Source organism: Ursus maritimus, unplaced genomic scaffold, assembly GCF_017311325.1.
Source record: "Ursus maritimus isolate PB19 unplaced genomic scaffold, ASM1731132v1 scaffold_26, whole genome shotgun sequence".
Lineage (NCBI taxonomy): Eukaryota > Metazoa > Chordata > Mammalia > Carnivora > Ursidae > Ursus > Ursus maritimus.
In genome coordinates, this window is record NW_024425119.1 from 40,913,584 (window position 1) to 40,930,480 (window position 16,897).

The window sequence follows — 16,897 nt, forward strand, 5'->3', positions numbered from 1 at the left end:
TTTCTCCTAGATTTTGGCTAACTTCTCAGAGTATTTGGGTGTGCTGTGGGCTCATTAACTGTGTGTGCTTTTTTTTTTTTTTCTCTACATCTGTGGTGTCAATATGTTTGAAAGAGAAATAGCTTTGTGGCTTCAAGTGTTTCTCAAAACGTAACACAGGATACCTCTAGCAGACCTTCACAATAAGACATTTTGTGTCTGTAATGGTGCATACTTTCAGCCCATTCATTCCAAATCTTGGATGGTTTCCCTCCCACATTAGTATAGCACCAAATGGGTCCTGATGGACAAAGGGGGCTCTCAGTTTAGTAGCTATCCCTTGTTGGCAGATTCTGCCACCGCACGGCTGAGGGTTCAGTTGTAATAAATGGCAAAGGGTAGGGAGCAACGTGACTCGCAGTTCTTAGGAACAGTCCTCTCCGTAGCTGTATTAAAGAAACGCAGTTTCAGAGTAAATAGTCTGCTCTCATGGCCTCGGGTTAAATATGAGAGTGCAGCAAAAGATCTTGAGAATGCTCAGAAGGAATGGAAACCTTTTTTCTCCCCTTACAAAAGTCACTGCCTGAGGGGAATTTACCAACTCCAGAAACAAGTCATGGCTATTCATTGCTGAATGAGACCACAGTCCTTTGGAATTCACTACAGTCCTCTGGAGCTCTAAACACTTAATGGTCTACTCTGTCTGCAGCCTTAAAGATGTGGCATAATGTTCCTGGTCACCTTATGTGTCTAAGTAATTTCGTGATTATAAAGATATGGTCCTGTCTCCTAAGACCTTTGTTCAGCAGGGCAGAGTAATAAAAAGGTTTCCTAGCCATTTATCTCCAGATCCAGGGATCTCTGAATAACATATGAGAAGCCTTAACGTACTATCAGGGATGTGAATGTTGTCAAATAGAAGAGGAATTCTCCGAACATGAAGAAACGTTGAGCGCACCCTACAGAGTGATTTCTCACACGGCCCCCACATGGAGCTAGATCATGATGCTCTCATTCCGCAGTTACGCACGTGCCTGTGTCTAGCGTGAGGCAGTGTGGAAGAACTGTATCGTAAGGCATCCATCAGTGCTTTTCATTTTAGGGAATGGAATTTGCTGTCCTCGTGTTAGGATTCAGATCGCATTCTCTCCAAGCTTCTGAGAGCCACTGCTGAGAGACCTGGCTATCTCCTATTCCTATTGCAATTTAATCCAGTGTCACTGTCTCCCTCTAACCCAGGGATGGCAGATAGGGTTTATCTCGCATATGTCCTCTGGTAGCCCCTGAAACACTGAAGTTCAGAAGAATGCTGCATTGTCTGAGCACTCACGCCACACCTCACAAAGCGGGTTTGCCGTCAGGGCCCTCACTGTGCACGCGCTGTCCTGTGCGAGCCCAGCGCCTGGGATACTTGTGAGAGTGCACTGGCCACTGGGCTTCTTGGGGAGGCATCCAACGCATAACTGCTAGAATTGCTGAACTGATGAAATTTTAGAGCTATTTTGGGAAGGATTTAATAAAAGGATTTAGGAAGTAGAATATGCCATAAATCTTAGCCTTATTCATAGTATTACATAGAATGGAAAATACGATAAATAGTTGGCATGGGAAATAATTGGCTTTTGTTCATATATCATTCACAAATAATAAAATGTCAGTCAGCCTAAAATTTGCTTATTGATATGTACACTGATTTCTGTCTTATGGATTGGAAAATTTAAATTCTCCAAATTGGTAGCAAACTACGGTTCTTTTAGTGCCTGTGGCCTTTTCCAGTCTTTTAGACTGCTTGAATTACTGCCATCCAGTTCCCTTTATGTGCTGAAATCATTTACCAATGTCATGAGGCAATTACCTCAGCTCTTTCTTTGTAGGGGTTCTTTGTGTAATGCTGTTTCTCATTCATACGGATAAACACAATGCAAAAACTGCAGCATACATTGTTTTCCCCTCTAAATTTTTTCTCCACCCTTGTGGACTTACCCTGTGCTGCATTCCGAGGGTGCTTGGATGACCAGATAGACCAAAGAATGACCCAAAGCACAGAACACTATTTCAGCTAGCTTGGGTAGAATGAATTTAGACATCTGTCCCACACAGGGCCCTGCTTGAAAGTGACTGCAGTAGTAATTCATGGGACCAGACGAGGACAAATTTACCTCTCTGCGTTTCTATGTAGGATAGTGATGCCCATGGACAGACTTGGGCTATTGCTATGTACTCTAACATACTTTAGTAGTCCTTTATAAAATTACAGTACATTACACTATGTAAGGGACTTTCACATGGCTTTCACAATGGCTGCCCTGCCTCATTTGTTCCTCGTAGCCACTCTGTGACGTAGAAAGGACAGATTTCTTTAGAGATGAGGAGGTTCGTAGTCATAGATTCACCCCAGGTCAAACAGCACGATTATGTACCAGACTTAAGTCTTCTTGATTTTGTTTTTTTACTCTACCGAAGTATCATGTTTGGGAGATCCTTTTTTACTTAATTGACACTCAATTAGAATTAGAATAATAGCTGTTATTCTAAGCAAATTGAATAGCTGTTGCCTTCTGAGAGCTTATAGCCCCAAACATATTCTTTTTTTTTTTTTTTAAAGATTTTGTTTATTTATTCGACAGAGAGAGAGACAGCCAGCGAGAGAGGGAACACAGCAGGGGGAGTGGGAGAGGAAGAAGCAGGCTCCCAGCGGAGGAGCCTGATGTGGGGCTTGATCCCATAATGCCGGGATCATGCCCTGAGCCGAAGGCAGACGCTTAACCGCTGTGCCACCCAGGCGCCCCCCCAAGCATATTCTAGTTAGTTAATTTAAACTTAAAAGAGGACACTTGTCTGAATTACCAACTTGGGGAGTTTTTCCCAGATATTCCAATTTTATTCAAAACTTCAAAATAAACAGAATTGGTTAATCAGACCCCTGTAAAATGTGCTCTAATTAATAGCCTTGGATCATGTTAATAGCATACTTTAATTTTTGGTGTGGGTTGAGCAGTGGTCTGCCGTTAACTTGGGAGACCAGTAAATATTCAGTATTCTTTAAGCCAAAACACAATAAAGACCCACTCTGTCAGATTGAATTTGTTTATTTCAATGGCTGATTATAAAATTTAAGGCTTCCAGTAAAACTCATTTCATAATTACCATTTATTGAGTACCCTCTGTGTACTAGTCAAAGGGCTAAGTGCTTAGCATGTATTTTTTTTCATTTTTTTTTTCCTCGACAGTCCTCTGTCCCATTTTACAAGTGAGGAAACAGGTTTAGAGAAGCTCAGTAACTTGCCCAGACTTCTGTCTCTAGCTTTGTAGTCAATTAGAGAACCTGAAAATTCTGTCCGAGAACAGGGAAAAGAAAGCTTCCCTTTAGAAATGCTAGATAGACCATAGCCAGTTTCCTTTTAAATACATACAGGAACAAGAGAGGGAGAAAACAGTCACTGAATCTGAGTACTGAGATGAGGCTCACTTTCTCTGCCCTGGGGAGCAGGGAGTCAGGAAACAAGGGGGCTAAATTTAATTACTATAAGGATAGAAAAGATAAAACCTTGAACCTATATAAGAGGTTAGAGGTTGGGACGCCTGGCTGGCTCATTCGGTTGATCTCAGACTCTTGATCTTGGGGCTGTGAGTTCAAGCCGCACATTGGGCAAAGAGCTTACTTAAAAAATAATAATAAGGTTGGAGGTTGGAATTGAGATCCCTGGAGGGGCTTACATCTTCAGCAGAAGAGTGAACTAGAAAAAATTAACATGCCAGCAAAAAATGTTGTCAAGAAAGCTTGCCTTGTACCTGGCCTTGGGATAACAGGAGCGTGGACCTTCCCTAAGAATGTGGGGTCAAGTGGGTTCAAGGTTTGAGTTTTGCTATACAGTCTGGTAAGAACTGACTAACATTAAAAAATGGTCTTTGGGCCGATGATAACCTTGGACACAAATAGTTTCTGCAAGGATACAACCTCAACCCAGGAACTTAGGGTTTCCAGAGATAAAGATCCACTGAATTTTGTGAGCAAACAGTCCAAAAATAGAAAACCCTCACCATGACAGAGAATCAATAGAAAAAGAACAAAAACAGCAAAATTGGACCCTTAAGAACTGATTTGCCCAAGAGCTTCTCAGTGGCAGAGCTAAGATCAGAACTCAGAGCAGTCTGACCTAAAGACTAAAAAGCCCATTCTCTAAACCACTTGGCAGATTGCCTCTCCTTCTACCATAGTGTCAAGTAAGTATTTTGTGGTACATCTGGAGCTCTAGCAGTTGCTGCATGTTTGATCTAACTTTTCAAATAGGCAATAAGTGTCACACACACAAAAATCTCTTTTCTTACCTCAGTGTAGTTGACCCATGAGCAACACAATTTGAACTGTGTGGGTCCACTTTTGTGTGGATTTTTTTACAGTACAGTACTGTAAATGTATTTCTCTTCCTTGTGATTTTCTTAATAACATTTTATTTTCTCTAGCTTACTTTAAGAATACAGTATATAATACATGTAACATATGAACTATGTGTTGGTTGTTTATATTATTGGTAAGGCTTCTGGTCAACAGTAGGCTATTAGTAGTTAAGTTTGGGGTGCGTCCGAAGTCCTGCGTTGTCTTTCCACCATGCATGGGGCCAGTGCATCTAACCCCTGTGTTTGTTCAAGGGGCAGTAGGATTATTTGTAGTATTAATTGATTTTGTGAACTGTTTTTTCATAGACATGGGAAAATACCTAGAAAAACAGTGTTTGGAGGCCCCTTACAGGTAGAGTGACCCTGGAGTCATTATTGACAGCAAGTACCCCTTCTCTCAGAAGGGTTCCAGTTTGGACATTCATGGTCAGGCAGTTCATGCTAGTCAGAAGCCATTCACTAACTGTCCTAGTGGTTGTTTCCTTGTTCTTTGAAGCTCCTGCTTCTTGGCCCAGCTTGTGTGATATATTTTGTAGTCACTGGGAGGATAAGATCTTTCTTGCAGTGAATCTTGACCTAGCTGCTATTCTAAGCTGATGTCTGGGCCTGATTTTGGTGTCAGCTGTCAGAACCCAGTGGCAGGCACTGTCTTTCCAGGAGCGTGTCCAGCTTGCACACTACCCCTCACGTTGTGTAGACTGACTGAGATGTTACCACCCTCTCATCGAGGTGCCATTTTCACCCCCATAAATCTTTTTAAATCAGTTCTTCTTACAGCTTTATTGAATTATAATCCGCGTACAATAAACATACTTGAAGTGTATATTTTGCTAACCAAAACTTAGCAAAACATGGCAAAACTGTGAAACCATCACAATTAAGGAAAAGAACATTGTCCATCATCCCCCCCCCACCGAATTTCCTCATAATCCCTCTGTAATCCTACTTCTCTTCCTCCCCATGATCTGTTTTCTGTCACTATACATTAGTTTATATTTTCTAGAATTTCATGTAAACAGAATCATACTTTGTTGTACTTTTTTTGGGCAGGGGGAGGTCCGTCATATTTCATTCAGCATAATTATTTCGAGATTCATCATGTTGTTGCTTATATCAGAGGTTCATTCCTTTCTGTTGCTGAGTAGTAGTCTGTCAGATGTACCACGATTCGTTTATCTTTTCAGTTCCTGATGGACATTTGGGTGCTTTCAGTTTTTACCTGGTACAAATAAAGCTGCTGTGAACATTCACGTACAAGTCCTTGTATATTGTCATTTCTCTTGGGTAGATACCCAGGAGTGGGTTGGATAGATTATTCCATTAGTAGGTGGAATGGGTAGGTGTTTAAACTTTTAAAATAAACATTTTGAGATATCATAGATCTATTTTCTGCCAAGAAGAGGGAAGTCATTTCTCTTCGACTAAAAGTGCTACAATAGTTAAAGGCAGTAAATCCAGGACTTTCCTTCCCTTAAAATCGACAAGCTGATTGTTATATTTTCTAACTGGTCATAAGTGGATTTTAGGCTTCTGGTTATCAATATAAAACGATGCTGTGTTAAAATCACACCAACTATAAGCTGAAGGACAAACCATGTTTTTAAAATTGTTTTCTGTTCTATGGGACCTATGGTATTCATCTTAGTAAGAGTAGAGTTTAGGCGAGGAACTTTAGTTGTGATGGGTAGGAGTTGTGAGTTCATGTTCAACCGGAGCAGAATCAGTGGGAAAATAACTTTATTTCTGTTAAATCTTGCCCAAGCTTCTACGAATCCACAGCGGTTTCCTGGGTGATAACTACTTAACAAACCCAAAAAACTACCAAATAAACATTTAAATATTTAAGGGAGCTTGTTTTTATTTCTAAAAAGATACAGTACCCGGGCGGGGCTTACATTTTGTGTGACCTTAATAGGTGACCCGCTAGCAGCTTTGCACAGCCGGTTTTGTGCCTGTGAGCTAACAGAGCGTGGATTATTTGGGGGGGAGCAGGGGAACTAATGTGCGCTGGCACTGCCTTCTGGACATTGTCTCATTCCATGGTCTCCTGCTGCAGTTAGCACAAAGACCCTGAGCAGCCCAGCGCTGTCCGCTTGTCCGGCCTCGTCTTCCATCAGTGCAGCCTCCCGTGCTTCAGCCAGTCCCATTTCTTTCCGATCTTCAAATGTGCCTTGTTCTCTGTCCCCTCCCAGCTTCCTCGTATGCTGTTCCCTCTCCCTGACTCTTTACTCCCCCGCCCCCGCCCCACAGCCCTCAGAACCAATAGCTGCTTACCCTTCTGGCCTTCCTGGGTTTAGGTCTCACCCCCTTGGGTGCCTGCACTGTAAGACTCTAAGTCCTATTAGAATAGGGACGTATCTTCCTTGTTCACCATTTTATTTCTGCCAAACTAGTGTAGTGCTTAGTGGTATTTGTTGAAGGGATGGACTAGCAAACCTTCTCAGATGGGTGATTTTATCCCCAAGTCACATAGCTTGTGAGGAGTGGACCCCAGAGTTCAAATGGAAGACCGACACCAAGGCCATGTTTTTTCCACTACGCTAAGCCGGCCCACAGTTGTAGTCACTAAACACTCAGGAGGACTGGCAGGCAAACAAGGTAATTGAATTGAAACAATATACCTAATTACATAATTGATCCAATATGGAAACATAGCAGAGCCAATTTAATCATGAAAATACTGGTTTTACTATCTTCTGAAAATTGGGTTATTTTGATTCTAGACTTAACACGGTTTAAAATAAATGATCCAATAAAGGCAGCCTGTAAATCCAGTGGAGTTTGTGGGATCCTGAGATGTATGACCCTGAAAGTACTTTATTCTTAAGGTCACATCCACCTGTCCCACGCCACCCGCCCATTCATCTTTTCTTTAGCATGTTTACAGAGACAGAAGTCTCTGCCTCCCAAGGTACCGTTGAAATGTTGGGATATTTTTTGGAAATGATACAAACCTCTTTCCTTAAATAAAAAGTTACAGATGCTGTTACTTTTCTTTCTCTATATTTTCCTTAAGTCACTCTGCTTTTGCATTATAGATCTCTTTCCCCTTTAAAGAACATCATCGATGTATCCTTTTGGGTCTAACCACTGTTTACCTCTCCAGCCTCATCTTTTGCCCCTTACACCTCAAAGTCTTTACTCCATTTACATAGAAGTTCTTGAAATCCTCTGCCAGGATTGGTGCCCCTCTTGGGAAACCCTTTGCTTACCCTGTTTCTTAGCATCTTTTGTATTCTTGTGAGATAACCCATGGGATTATGCCTCCTGTATTGGACCGTAAGCCTTTTTAGGGCACTGTCTCATAAGAACTTACACATCTCAAAATGCCCAGAACCTGACATAGTTTCCAGCACATACTGTAGTTACGTAGTAGATTGTAAAAATAATCAGTCTCGGGCCTCATATCTCCTTTAATATGGGATAATAAGTTGGAGGTGGTTCAGAGCAGGAAGCCAGGATATGGTCATCATTTTAACTTCCTTGCTTGCTCTGGACCTACAAAATTTGGCTTCTGGGTTAAATTAGTCTTTTGTGGTTCTGATTTCCATTGTTGAGTGCTAGCAGCATTCTAGCCCTGTTAACTCTTTGGCTCTTTGTGGTTTTGGTTTTTTAATGATTTTATTTTTAAGCGATCTCTGCACCCAACGTGGGGTTTGAACTTACAACCCTGAGATCGAGACTTGCATGCTTTACCTGAGCCAGCCAGGCACCTCTCTCTTGGGCTTTTTGAACCAAAGCAGAATGTATACCTACAGTTTCCCCTGAGTTAGAGTGTTCAGTAGACTAACCACAGAGTGTTTAATTTTTTGAAAAATTGTATGAAATTCAGTCCACAGGGCATTAATTATAACCCCCAAAATTACGTTAAGGGTTTGTCTCAGATCAGACCAAATGCCCCTTTAACTTGTATGCCTCCTAAGCTGAGAGCCTTGAAATAAATTCCTGACTTCTGCTTCTCTCGGCTATCCTATATTTGGTTGGACTTCTTTTTTTTTTTTTTCTCAACGTGGTTTTCTAATTTAGGCCTTATTTTCCTGAAGTCAGAGCCAGGCCAAATACAGACATCAGTAAATTTCTCACAATTCTTCTCTGAGAATTAAGGAGGGCAATGCAGATCAGGGTTGTCTCCTGTCATGTTTGAAAAAGCTTACGTGTGCTGAGTGACCACTTTTCCACTAAAACCATGAATGCCTCCGGGCTAAGCACTGTTTCTAATTCCATTTCTAGTTCCCCAGCACCTAACTCACTGTTTGACGCTTAAGTTGTTGTTAACAAAAGTAAGTTTTTATATCACCCTATCAAGATCATTTCCTTTTGAGTAGACACTAATTAATGAATACTTGTCAAAATCAGTGTAGCAACCTATCACAAGGTTCTCTAATTAAGAGGTGGAGGAAGATATATAAGCACTTCAGTATTACTTGAATGTAAGTAGATAAGCCAGAATTTAGATCCTGATTAGGTTCAGAACACAGAAGCAGTAAATGAAGTTTAAATATTCTAAAGGGGATTTTTTAAGAACTTAAAATTACTTATAGATTTAGGCTGTTTTATTTATGCAGGTTCTGGTCCGTAGACCTTTCCTTGAGATTCTTGAGAAACTTTACATACTAATCTACCTTAAGAATGTGGATAGGGGCGCCCGGGTGGCTCAGTTGGTTAAGCATCCCACTCTTGATTTTGGCTCAGGTCATGATCTCGGGGTCATGATACCAAGCCCCACATCAAGCTCCACGCTGGGCATGGAGCCTGCTTAGGATTCTCTCTCTCCCTACCCCCCACCCACATCTCTCTGTCTCTCTTAAAAAAAAAAAAAAAGAATGCAAATATTTTGCTGTGTCAAAATTGAATGTGTGATCAATGAGCAAGAACTGAAAAGTCTCTGTTCTAGGCAGGATCGAGAACTTCTTTTTTTCTAATTCCACACAGACACGTCTTCGGCCTCTGAGGATGAGGGCTCTCTGAGACGCCAAGCTGCGCTCTCTGCTGCCTTGCAACAGAGCTTACAGAATGCTGAGTCCTGGATCAACCGTTCAATTCAGGGATCGTCCACTTCTTCATCCGCATCTTCTACGCTGTCCCATGGAGAGGTCAAAGGAACCAGTGGGTCTCTAGCTGATGTATTTGCCAATACTCGAATAGGTAGGAGCTGGGTCTACCCAAGAAGCTCAAATTATGTTCCATTTAGCTCCCAGCATCCAGGAAATAGTTTTATGATTTGTATTAGGTTTTTCAGAGTGGCCTAAGAAAATCAGAAAGAACATAGCAGTTAATGGGGCAAAGAAGGAAACACCAGCAATACATTTGGAATGATAGGTACTCGTCTGCATTATTGGTGCATAGCGCTGCCCACCTGAAGCCATAGCTATTTCCATAAGCAATACTCAAGCTGCAAGATGTAATACCAGTCTTAGCGTGGGTTTATCCCTGTTAGAGAATATTCCATGCATTAAAAGCTGTTAAAATATGTAACATCTTAGATTTGTCCAGGATTGTTATCTGTGTTTTCGCAAACAAAAACCCATAAAACCTGAACAAATTCTGCATAAGACAATATCAGTGAAGCCCTTTGTCTTTAGTGTAAAGACTGGATTTATTGTCCTTGCTGCTGTGTTATTGCTACAACTGGGGCGTGCAGGCTGAGGACGTTGGTGCTCTTTGAGCTGCTACCTGCTGCTGATGCTCCTGTATGGAGTGTAGCTTTTGCTTGGCTCTGCTTTATGTTTTTGTGTGTGTTTTTTAAAGAGTTTGTGACATCTGCAGGTAAAGACACAGCTCAGATCTCTGTTTCTGCCAAATTGGGGGGTACATATTGCACTACGCTATGTATTTAAACATCATGTGTCTGTGGTGTCGTAATTTTCATATCAGTGACCTTTCTCCATTACCTTACATATATATATAGATATATATCTTTAATCTATTAATTGATTTTGGAAAAGGAAAACTTAGAAAGTTTGTAATTCAAGCGTGTAATTAGTAAAGAGCATAGCTACCTGGAAGGTATGATTGCCCACATTAAAACTCTCAGTGCCAGCAGCTGGTGCCTGTCTTGCACCCTTGGCTCTGCCCCGTCATTCACTGAACCTCTTACAGCAGCTGCAGATGAGAATGCTCACCATCGCTTCTGTTTGGAAGGACAAGCCACGGAGCCATGGTTGGGTTAGGTTTTCTTTCCACAGTTGTCTGAAAGAGCGCAATTTCACTTATTAAAAATATTGCCCTAATAACCCGGTTAACTCTGTCTAGATTTTTGTTAACAAGATGATTTCATCTGACCTTATATTTTTTCTATTGCTTCTACTAGTCTATGAAAAGTTTTTTGTTCAGGTACAGCATAGAAACCATTTTATTTAACATTATTGCCTTTTGGATGTTTGCTCTAACAGAAGCAATTCATCTTCCCAATAGAAAAATTTGAAGATAAAGATAAAGTCATCTATAAAGCCACTTCCCACGGATAACACTTTAATGTATATTTCCTAGACTTTTTTTGCATAGGAATATGTACCATTTTGGTCTTGTTTTTACAAAAATGAAATTGTACTAGTACACATATTGTTCATAACCTGCTTTTTTTAGCAGTGTATCACAAACACCTTTTATATCATTAATATAGAATTATACTATATTTTTATGGTTTCAGAGTATGCCATTATATGGCCATGCCTTGGTTTTTTTAGCCATTCCCCCGTTTTGAACATTTAGGTAGTATCCAATTTTTTGCTATTATAAAAACTGCTGGAATGAACATCCTTGAACACACAGCTTGGTGCATGCGTCTGATTATTTCCTTAAGATGTATTCCAGTAAGTGGAATTTCTGGGTCAAATAAAAGTGCCTATTTTTAATGCTTTGTTACTACATTATCCTACAGAAAGGTATACTGTAGTATACTTGTGCTAGTATATTCACAACTTTTACACTATTGAACTGCTAATAACAGACTTTTGGGGCATAGAGACCTTGCTCCCAAATTTATTTTAGAAATTGTTTATATTATGCTTTTTGTCTTTTTTGTAGTTTTGAGTGGCTTATTGTTATTCTTGTGAATCATATATTTTACTTCCTCTGATTTTCCTTTTCTTCTCCAGATGTTTTTCTAAGTTTTTTGTAACACATTCCCTGTTGAATGGCTCTCCTCCAACTTATGTCATTCAATTTCACAACATTAAGAATCCCTGCATGAAGCAGAGTACAATAACATTATGTAATCATGCTTCAATCAAGGGAAGAACTTGGTCAAGTAGATCCGAGGTTCTTGTGGGTTATTTTTATAGAAATTGGAAGTGGGTTTTATCTGGTTTTCTTCATCTGGAAACCTGAGGAATCTGACCCTACTCCCAAGACACTCCTTCCATTTTCAGTGGAAGAAGAAACATAGATAAGCCAACATAAACATGAAGAAATGCTTGAGACTAGAATATCAGTAGCATACTGACCATATTCACTTTGTTTTCATTTTGAATAGAATTTTTATTCTATTATGATTATTAATATTGAATTTCTACCAGTCTTTGTGTGTAGGAAGGAATGTTTTTCAGGAATATTTGATGTGATTTGCTCTTACTAAGGCTATTCAGGTTTTTGAAAATAATGATTTTGATATGCCCTTCCTTAACCTCTTGCCCTCTCATTATATGTTACTAGTAGAATTTTATTTCACAGGTTACCTTACAACAGTTGATGCCCCGTTTAGGTAGTTTTTTCCTTGTTGAGAAACAACAGCAAAAATTTAAAGGTTCTTTTTATTGCTACTGTAATATAATTCTAAATTTTGTTTTCTCCCCTCTTAGAGAATTTCTCTGCTCCCCCTGATGTCACTACAACTACCTCTTCTTCATCATCATCTTCCTCAATGCGCCCAGCAAATATTGATCTGCCCCCCTCGGGGATAGTTAAAGGCATGCACAAAGGATCCAACAGGTCCAGCCTTATGGATACAGCTGATGGTAGGGAGTTCTTTTGGGCAGCTAAACAGGGAATATTAGTTACACTGGGGAAATTCACATCCTGAACAGCAGCGCCTGCATTCAGCCACTCAGCGCAGTCGCAGAACCCACTGCAACCGCCCACTGACACGACCCGCGTGTCCTCTGGAGCACCCTCTTGTCAACAGCCTGCCCTGTGGCAGCACTGGTACTTGTTCAGACAGTCTGCAGTGTCCAAAGAGACTCTGAACAAAACACTGAGTGTGGAGGAAAAAAAAAAAAAAAGCATGCTATAAGAAAAAAGGAGGATTAGATGAAATCTGGAAGCAGGGTGCTAATAATAGCACCATATTTGTTCTGTGTTGTCATAGAATTTGTCATGTACACATGTGTATGTATCTGGCCCAGTTGAAATAGAGAAAGACTGTGGGCCAAAGCCAAATGTCATTAGAAATAAAAACTCCTAAGAGGATTGAGAAGCTGAGATAGCCCTAAAATCAGTGAATTTTCACTTACTGTTTTTTCCCTTCTAGGTGTTCCTGTCAGTAGCAGAGTATCCACCAAAATCCAGCAGCTTCTCAATACTCTGAAACGACCCAAAAGACCTCCCTTAAAGGAATTTTTTGTGGATGACTCTGAAGAAATTGTGGAAGGTAGTAGTAATAATACCAAAGACATCTATATTCCTTCAACAGACGTATCTTAGGCAATTACTACATGTCAGGTACCGTAGGATTTAAGGATGAACAAGGCAGCATTTTTGTTGAAAGAATTCGTAGTTCTCTGTTCTTCTTTCCCTAAGGATCATTTGTATTTCAGATATCAGGCACAAAATAAAGAGGGAGGGAGGGGAGAGAAAGGTGAAGAGATAACTATGGAGGCATAGAACTATCCTTGGAAAATATGCCCTTTGAAATTAGGAACTCTCCCAAATATAAAATTTTTGAAATTATTTACATTTTGCATTATCCTAGAATACACATGTCAAATTTGACCTCAAAAATTTGCCCAGTCAAAGACGCTTGCAGGTCTTATTGTCAGAGTTCTCCCTCTTGTAAATGGTCCTTCCCCTCCTTCCACCTTCCCTTAATCCTTTCAAATAATGTCTCTCCTTACCAAAAAAAAATTTTTTTTTTGCCCAGTCTTTTTTGATATAACATAATCCTTTTGTTAAATCAGCCAGTCAACTCATGTGTCTGCTATCTACCGGACAGTGTGGTAGGTGGTGAAAAGGGTTCAAAGATTTATGAAAATACAGCCATTCCTTCATATTGTTTACACATTAGACTGATAGTAAAATACATACACATGAAAGCATAGTTTAGCCAGTAAGCATGTATCAATTAATACAGTAGCTGGGAAAAGGGCAGAAATCAGTCCCATCTGTGTGGTTAGGGAAAGCTTTGTGGAGGAAGTGGTAATCGTGATTTCTTTATTTAATAATTTAACAAATATTTATGGATAAGATCATGTGATATTTAGGATTTAATAGGAAGAATTGGGAGTTGAATGAGGAGTATAGATGAAATGAAGGTGGCCATTTGATAATTATTGAAGCTGGGTGACAGACAAACAGATTTACCTAGTGAAAGGTTTTGTCAAAAGAATTGAGCCTTGGTAGTTTTGTAGTTCATTTTTGCATCCTGAGACTAATACAGTAGGCTTTGATCACTTTGGACGTGTTAATGGAACTAGGCATGTTAATAGACTACATCTGGTTTTAGCCCACTTTATGCAGCCAGAAGCAACAGGCAACCTGACATAATGAGGTTAAGATGACTTTATGTTTCTTTAGGAGTCACTAAACGCATTGAACTATGGACATCTTCCTGCATACACTGATATTCACGATGCTCATACCAGTCATAGCCTCCCCAGTATTTCCAGCACTGTGCATTCATTCACCAGGCAAAAGAAGGTCAGCATTTAATAGGAGTCACACCTGAACAATTTTCACTGGCAGAATAGCACGAACAGCTTTCCACTAATTATAAATAGTTAACAACTGCTTATTTAAATAATGATTATCTTTGGAAAAGTAAAGTACCCACATGTCTTTGGAAGCCTTTGAATAAGTGTCCCCCAGGGTCTGCATTGAGGCCTAGTGGATGGCAATAATGTACAGACTTTTATGACCAGAAGACTATGCCTATCGTATATACAGTCTGTCCATAAAAACAAAACTATTTAGAATCACCCATGTTTATTTTTTTAATTAATACGGTAGTTTAGTCTGGGAATATACGAAGCAGAAGGGCAGCTGAAATGTTACATATCTGGGGCAGTAAATTGGGAAATGAAACTAGTTCATTAATTTTATGTTAGTAGAAAAAGAATCAAGACATTTCAAGTAAATTTCCCAAGTCTGTTGTTAAGTTGAGCTATAAAAGAAAATTTATGTCATGTTTCATTTGTCCATCTAATACTTGCTGCTTACTCTGTTTCTTTTCCTTTCTTTGCCTCTTTTCTCATCTCCTACTCATGTGGCTAATTCCTACCCTTCCTGTAAGACTCAGTTCACATGGGGGATTCCGTCCTCTCAGCTAGTGATGTGGCCTTCTTCTGCCCTCCCTATGTCTCTGTCACGCACTGCTCATGTCTTTCTGCTTAGTTCTATGTATGTATGTGTGTCCCCCTTGCACTCCAGATACCTCGTGAGGGCACAGACTCTGCGCTCCTTGCACCTAGCATTTACTAGAAACAGTAAATGTTTGTTCGAAGAGTGACATGTACAGCATTTATTTCCTCGGTGTTTATCACCTCCTGTGCATATCATTGGCACTCAGTAAATAACTTGACTTTGTTCCATATGTAAATTACCATTCCTGCTATGAAAGTAGAATTTTTTTGCTTTTTATTATTTGAATGGTATTTGTTCATTGTAGAAAAATTAAGAGAACTTTTATTTTATTTGTATGAAAAACTATGAAGTACTGTTCACCTCCAACTTCTGGAATGACCATGTTAATAATCTGGCACTTTGGTTCCTCCAAATTCAGCTCAGTTGACACCAGTCGAGCTACCATTATGTATTAGGCACCATAGGCAATAAGAAGACAAAAGAACCGTGCCTTCTTTCAAGAGGGTGTCAGGCTTAGGAGGAGAAAAGCTTACCCAGTAAAAGAAGCCCTTGAGGATCCCCAGTGGTTTAACATGGGTAGACTACCACACAGTGGGGAGCTCTAAGGAAGGAGTGACTGGGGACGGCTTCCCAGGGCATGTGCTGACAAGAATGAGTACCAAGTATACCCCAGGAGCAAAGGGGTTGGCCACATAAGATGTGTACAAAGGTACGGAGACATGGAACACTGTCATCCGTGCTCATTATCCGTTTGAGTTTAATAATGACCCTGTGATCCGTCTCGGCCTTTTGGCTAAGGTGGAGTGTAATAATGACCGTGTGGTCTAAGTGTTACTATCCCCGATTTACAGATGAGGAAAAATGAGGCTGAAGTCACTCAAGTTGATTAAGGTCACACTGGTAAAATGTTAATGTAAATTTGGGTTTTCTGACTCACAGTTTAATGCTGTTTCATTAAATATAACCCAGTGAAGTGGAACTTGGCTCTCTAACATCAGACACTTCTGGATTAAAAGGATCTAAGGATTTAAAAACCAGTTGAGTAAAATTATAAAATTGCTAAAAAAGGAATGTATGCTCTGTGTTTTTCTGTATGTTCAGTGATTTTTTTGTTAGGGTCAGAATTTGTTTATTACATAAAATATATTAAATACGATTTCACAGTTACGTGGGAAAGTGAATTCAGGCCCAGTTTGTGGATTACCATTTCTAGCAATAAAATTTCTTTTCTCAGAGTTTAAACCAAATAAAGATGAAGAGAAAAGGGAAATATATTTGAGATTAGAGACCTAAGTTGTGTCAGTAGCTATTTGTATAAATTTCAGATAATATTTTTATAACCTCTGGGGGTTTTTTTGGTACAGTACCTCAGCCAGACCCCAACCAGCCCAAGCCTGAGGGACGGCAGATGACCCCAGTAAAAGGGGAGCCATTAGGAGTCATCTGTAACTGGCCTCCTGCCCTTGAGTCGGCCCTGCAGCGCTGGGGCACCACGCAAGCAAAATGCCCCTGTCTGACTGCACTGGACGTGACGGGGAAACCAGTTTACACTCTCACATATGGTGAGTTTGCAAGACTCCCAGCTCTTTCTTTTCTCCCAGTAATTCTTCAGATTATCATGGGTGCTGTTTTCATCTTGTTATTTAGCAGTTACTGGTCTTGTGTTTCAACAGATCTTTTAAATTATTTTAATAGGATCCTGAATACTAGGTAGAGCTATTGTCAAGTATTTTCATTTGCTAAATGATATTCGCAAAGCAGCTAATATGTAAAAGAGCAGAAAGAAGAAAGAGGCTTTGTAGACCCACTGATGATTTAATATTAGGAGGATTTGGAGAAGATGTTTGGGCAGGATATATGTTAAAAATCCAGTAGTTTTTTTTTTAAGAAATACTTTTTTTTTTTTAAATTTTATCTATTTTATTTGAGAGAGAGACAGAGATAGCGAGAGAGAGTACAAGCTGGGAGGAGAGGGAGAAGCAGGCTCCCCGCTAAGCAGGGAGCC

At 40.0% G+C, this 16,897-nt stretch overlaps 1 protein-coding gene across 2 annotated transcripts in view; it reads left to right on the forward strand.

Annotated features, from left to right (window-relative positions):
- Window positions 1-16,897, forward strand: part of DIP2B (disco interacting protein 2 homolog B) — a 213,497-nt gene that overhangs the window by 137,697 nt on the left and 58,903 nt on the right. The window contains exons 5-8 of one of the 2 annotated variants that reach the window (XM_040642443.1): window positions 9,310-9,522; window positions 12,177-12,332; window positions 12,845-12,967; window positions 16,257-16,454. In XM_040642443.1, coding sequence (XP_040498377.1) covers window positions 9,310-9,522; window positions 12,177-12,332; window positions 12,845-12,967; window positions 16,257-16,454 — 690 coding nt within the window. The remainder of the gene's footprint in view (window positions 1-9,309; window positions 9,523-12,176; window positions 12,333-12,844; window positions 12,968-16,256; window positions 16,455-16,897) is intronic. The other variant, XM_040642444.1, reaches the window with a different exon arrangement.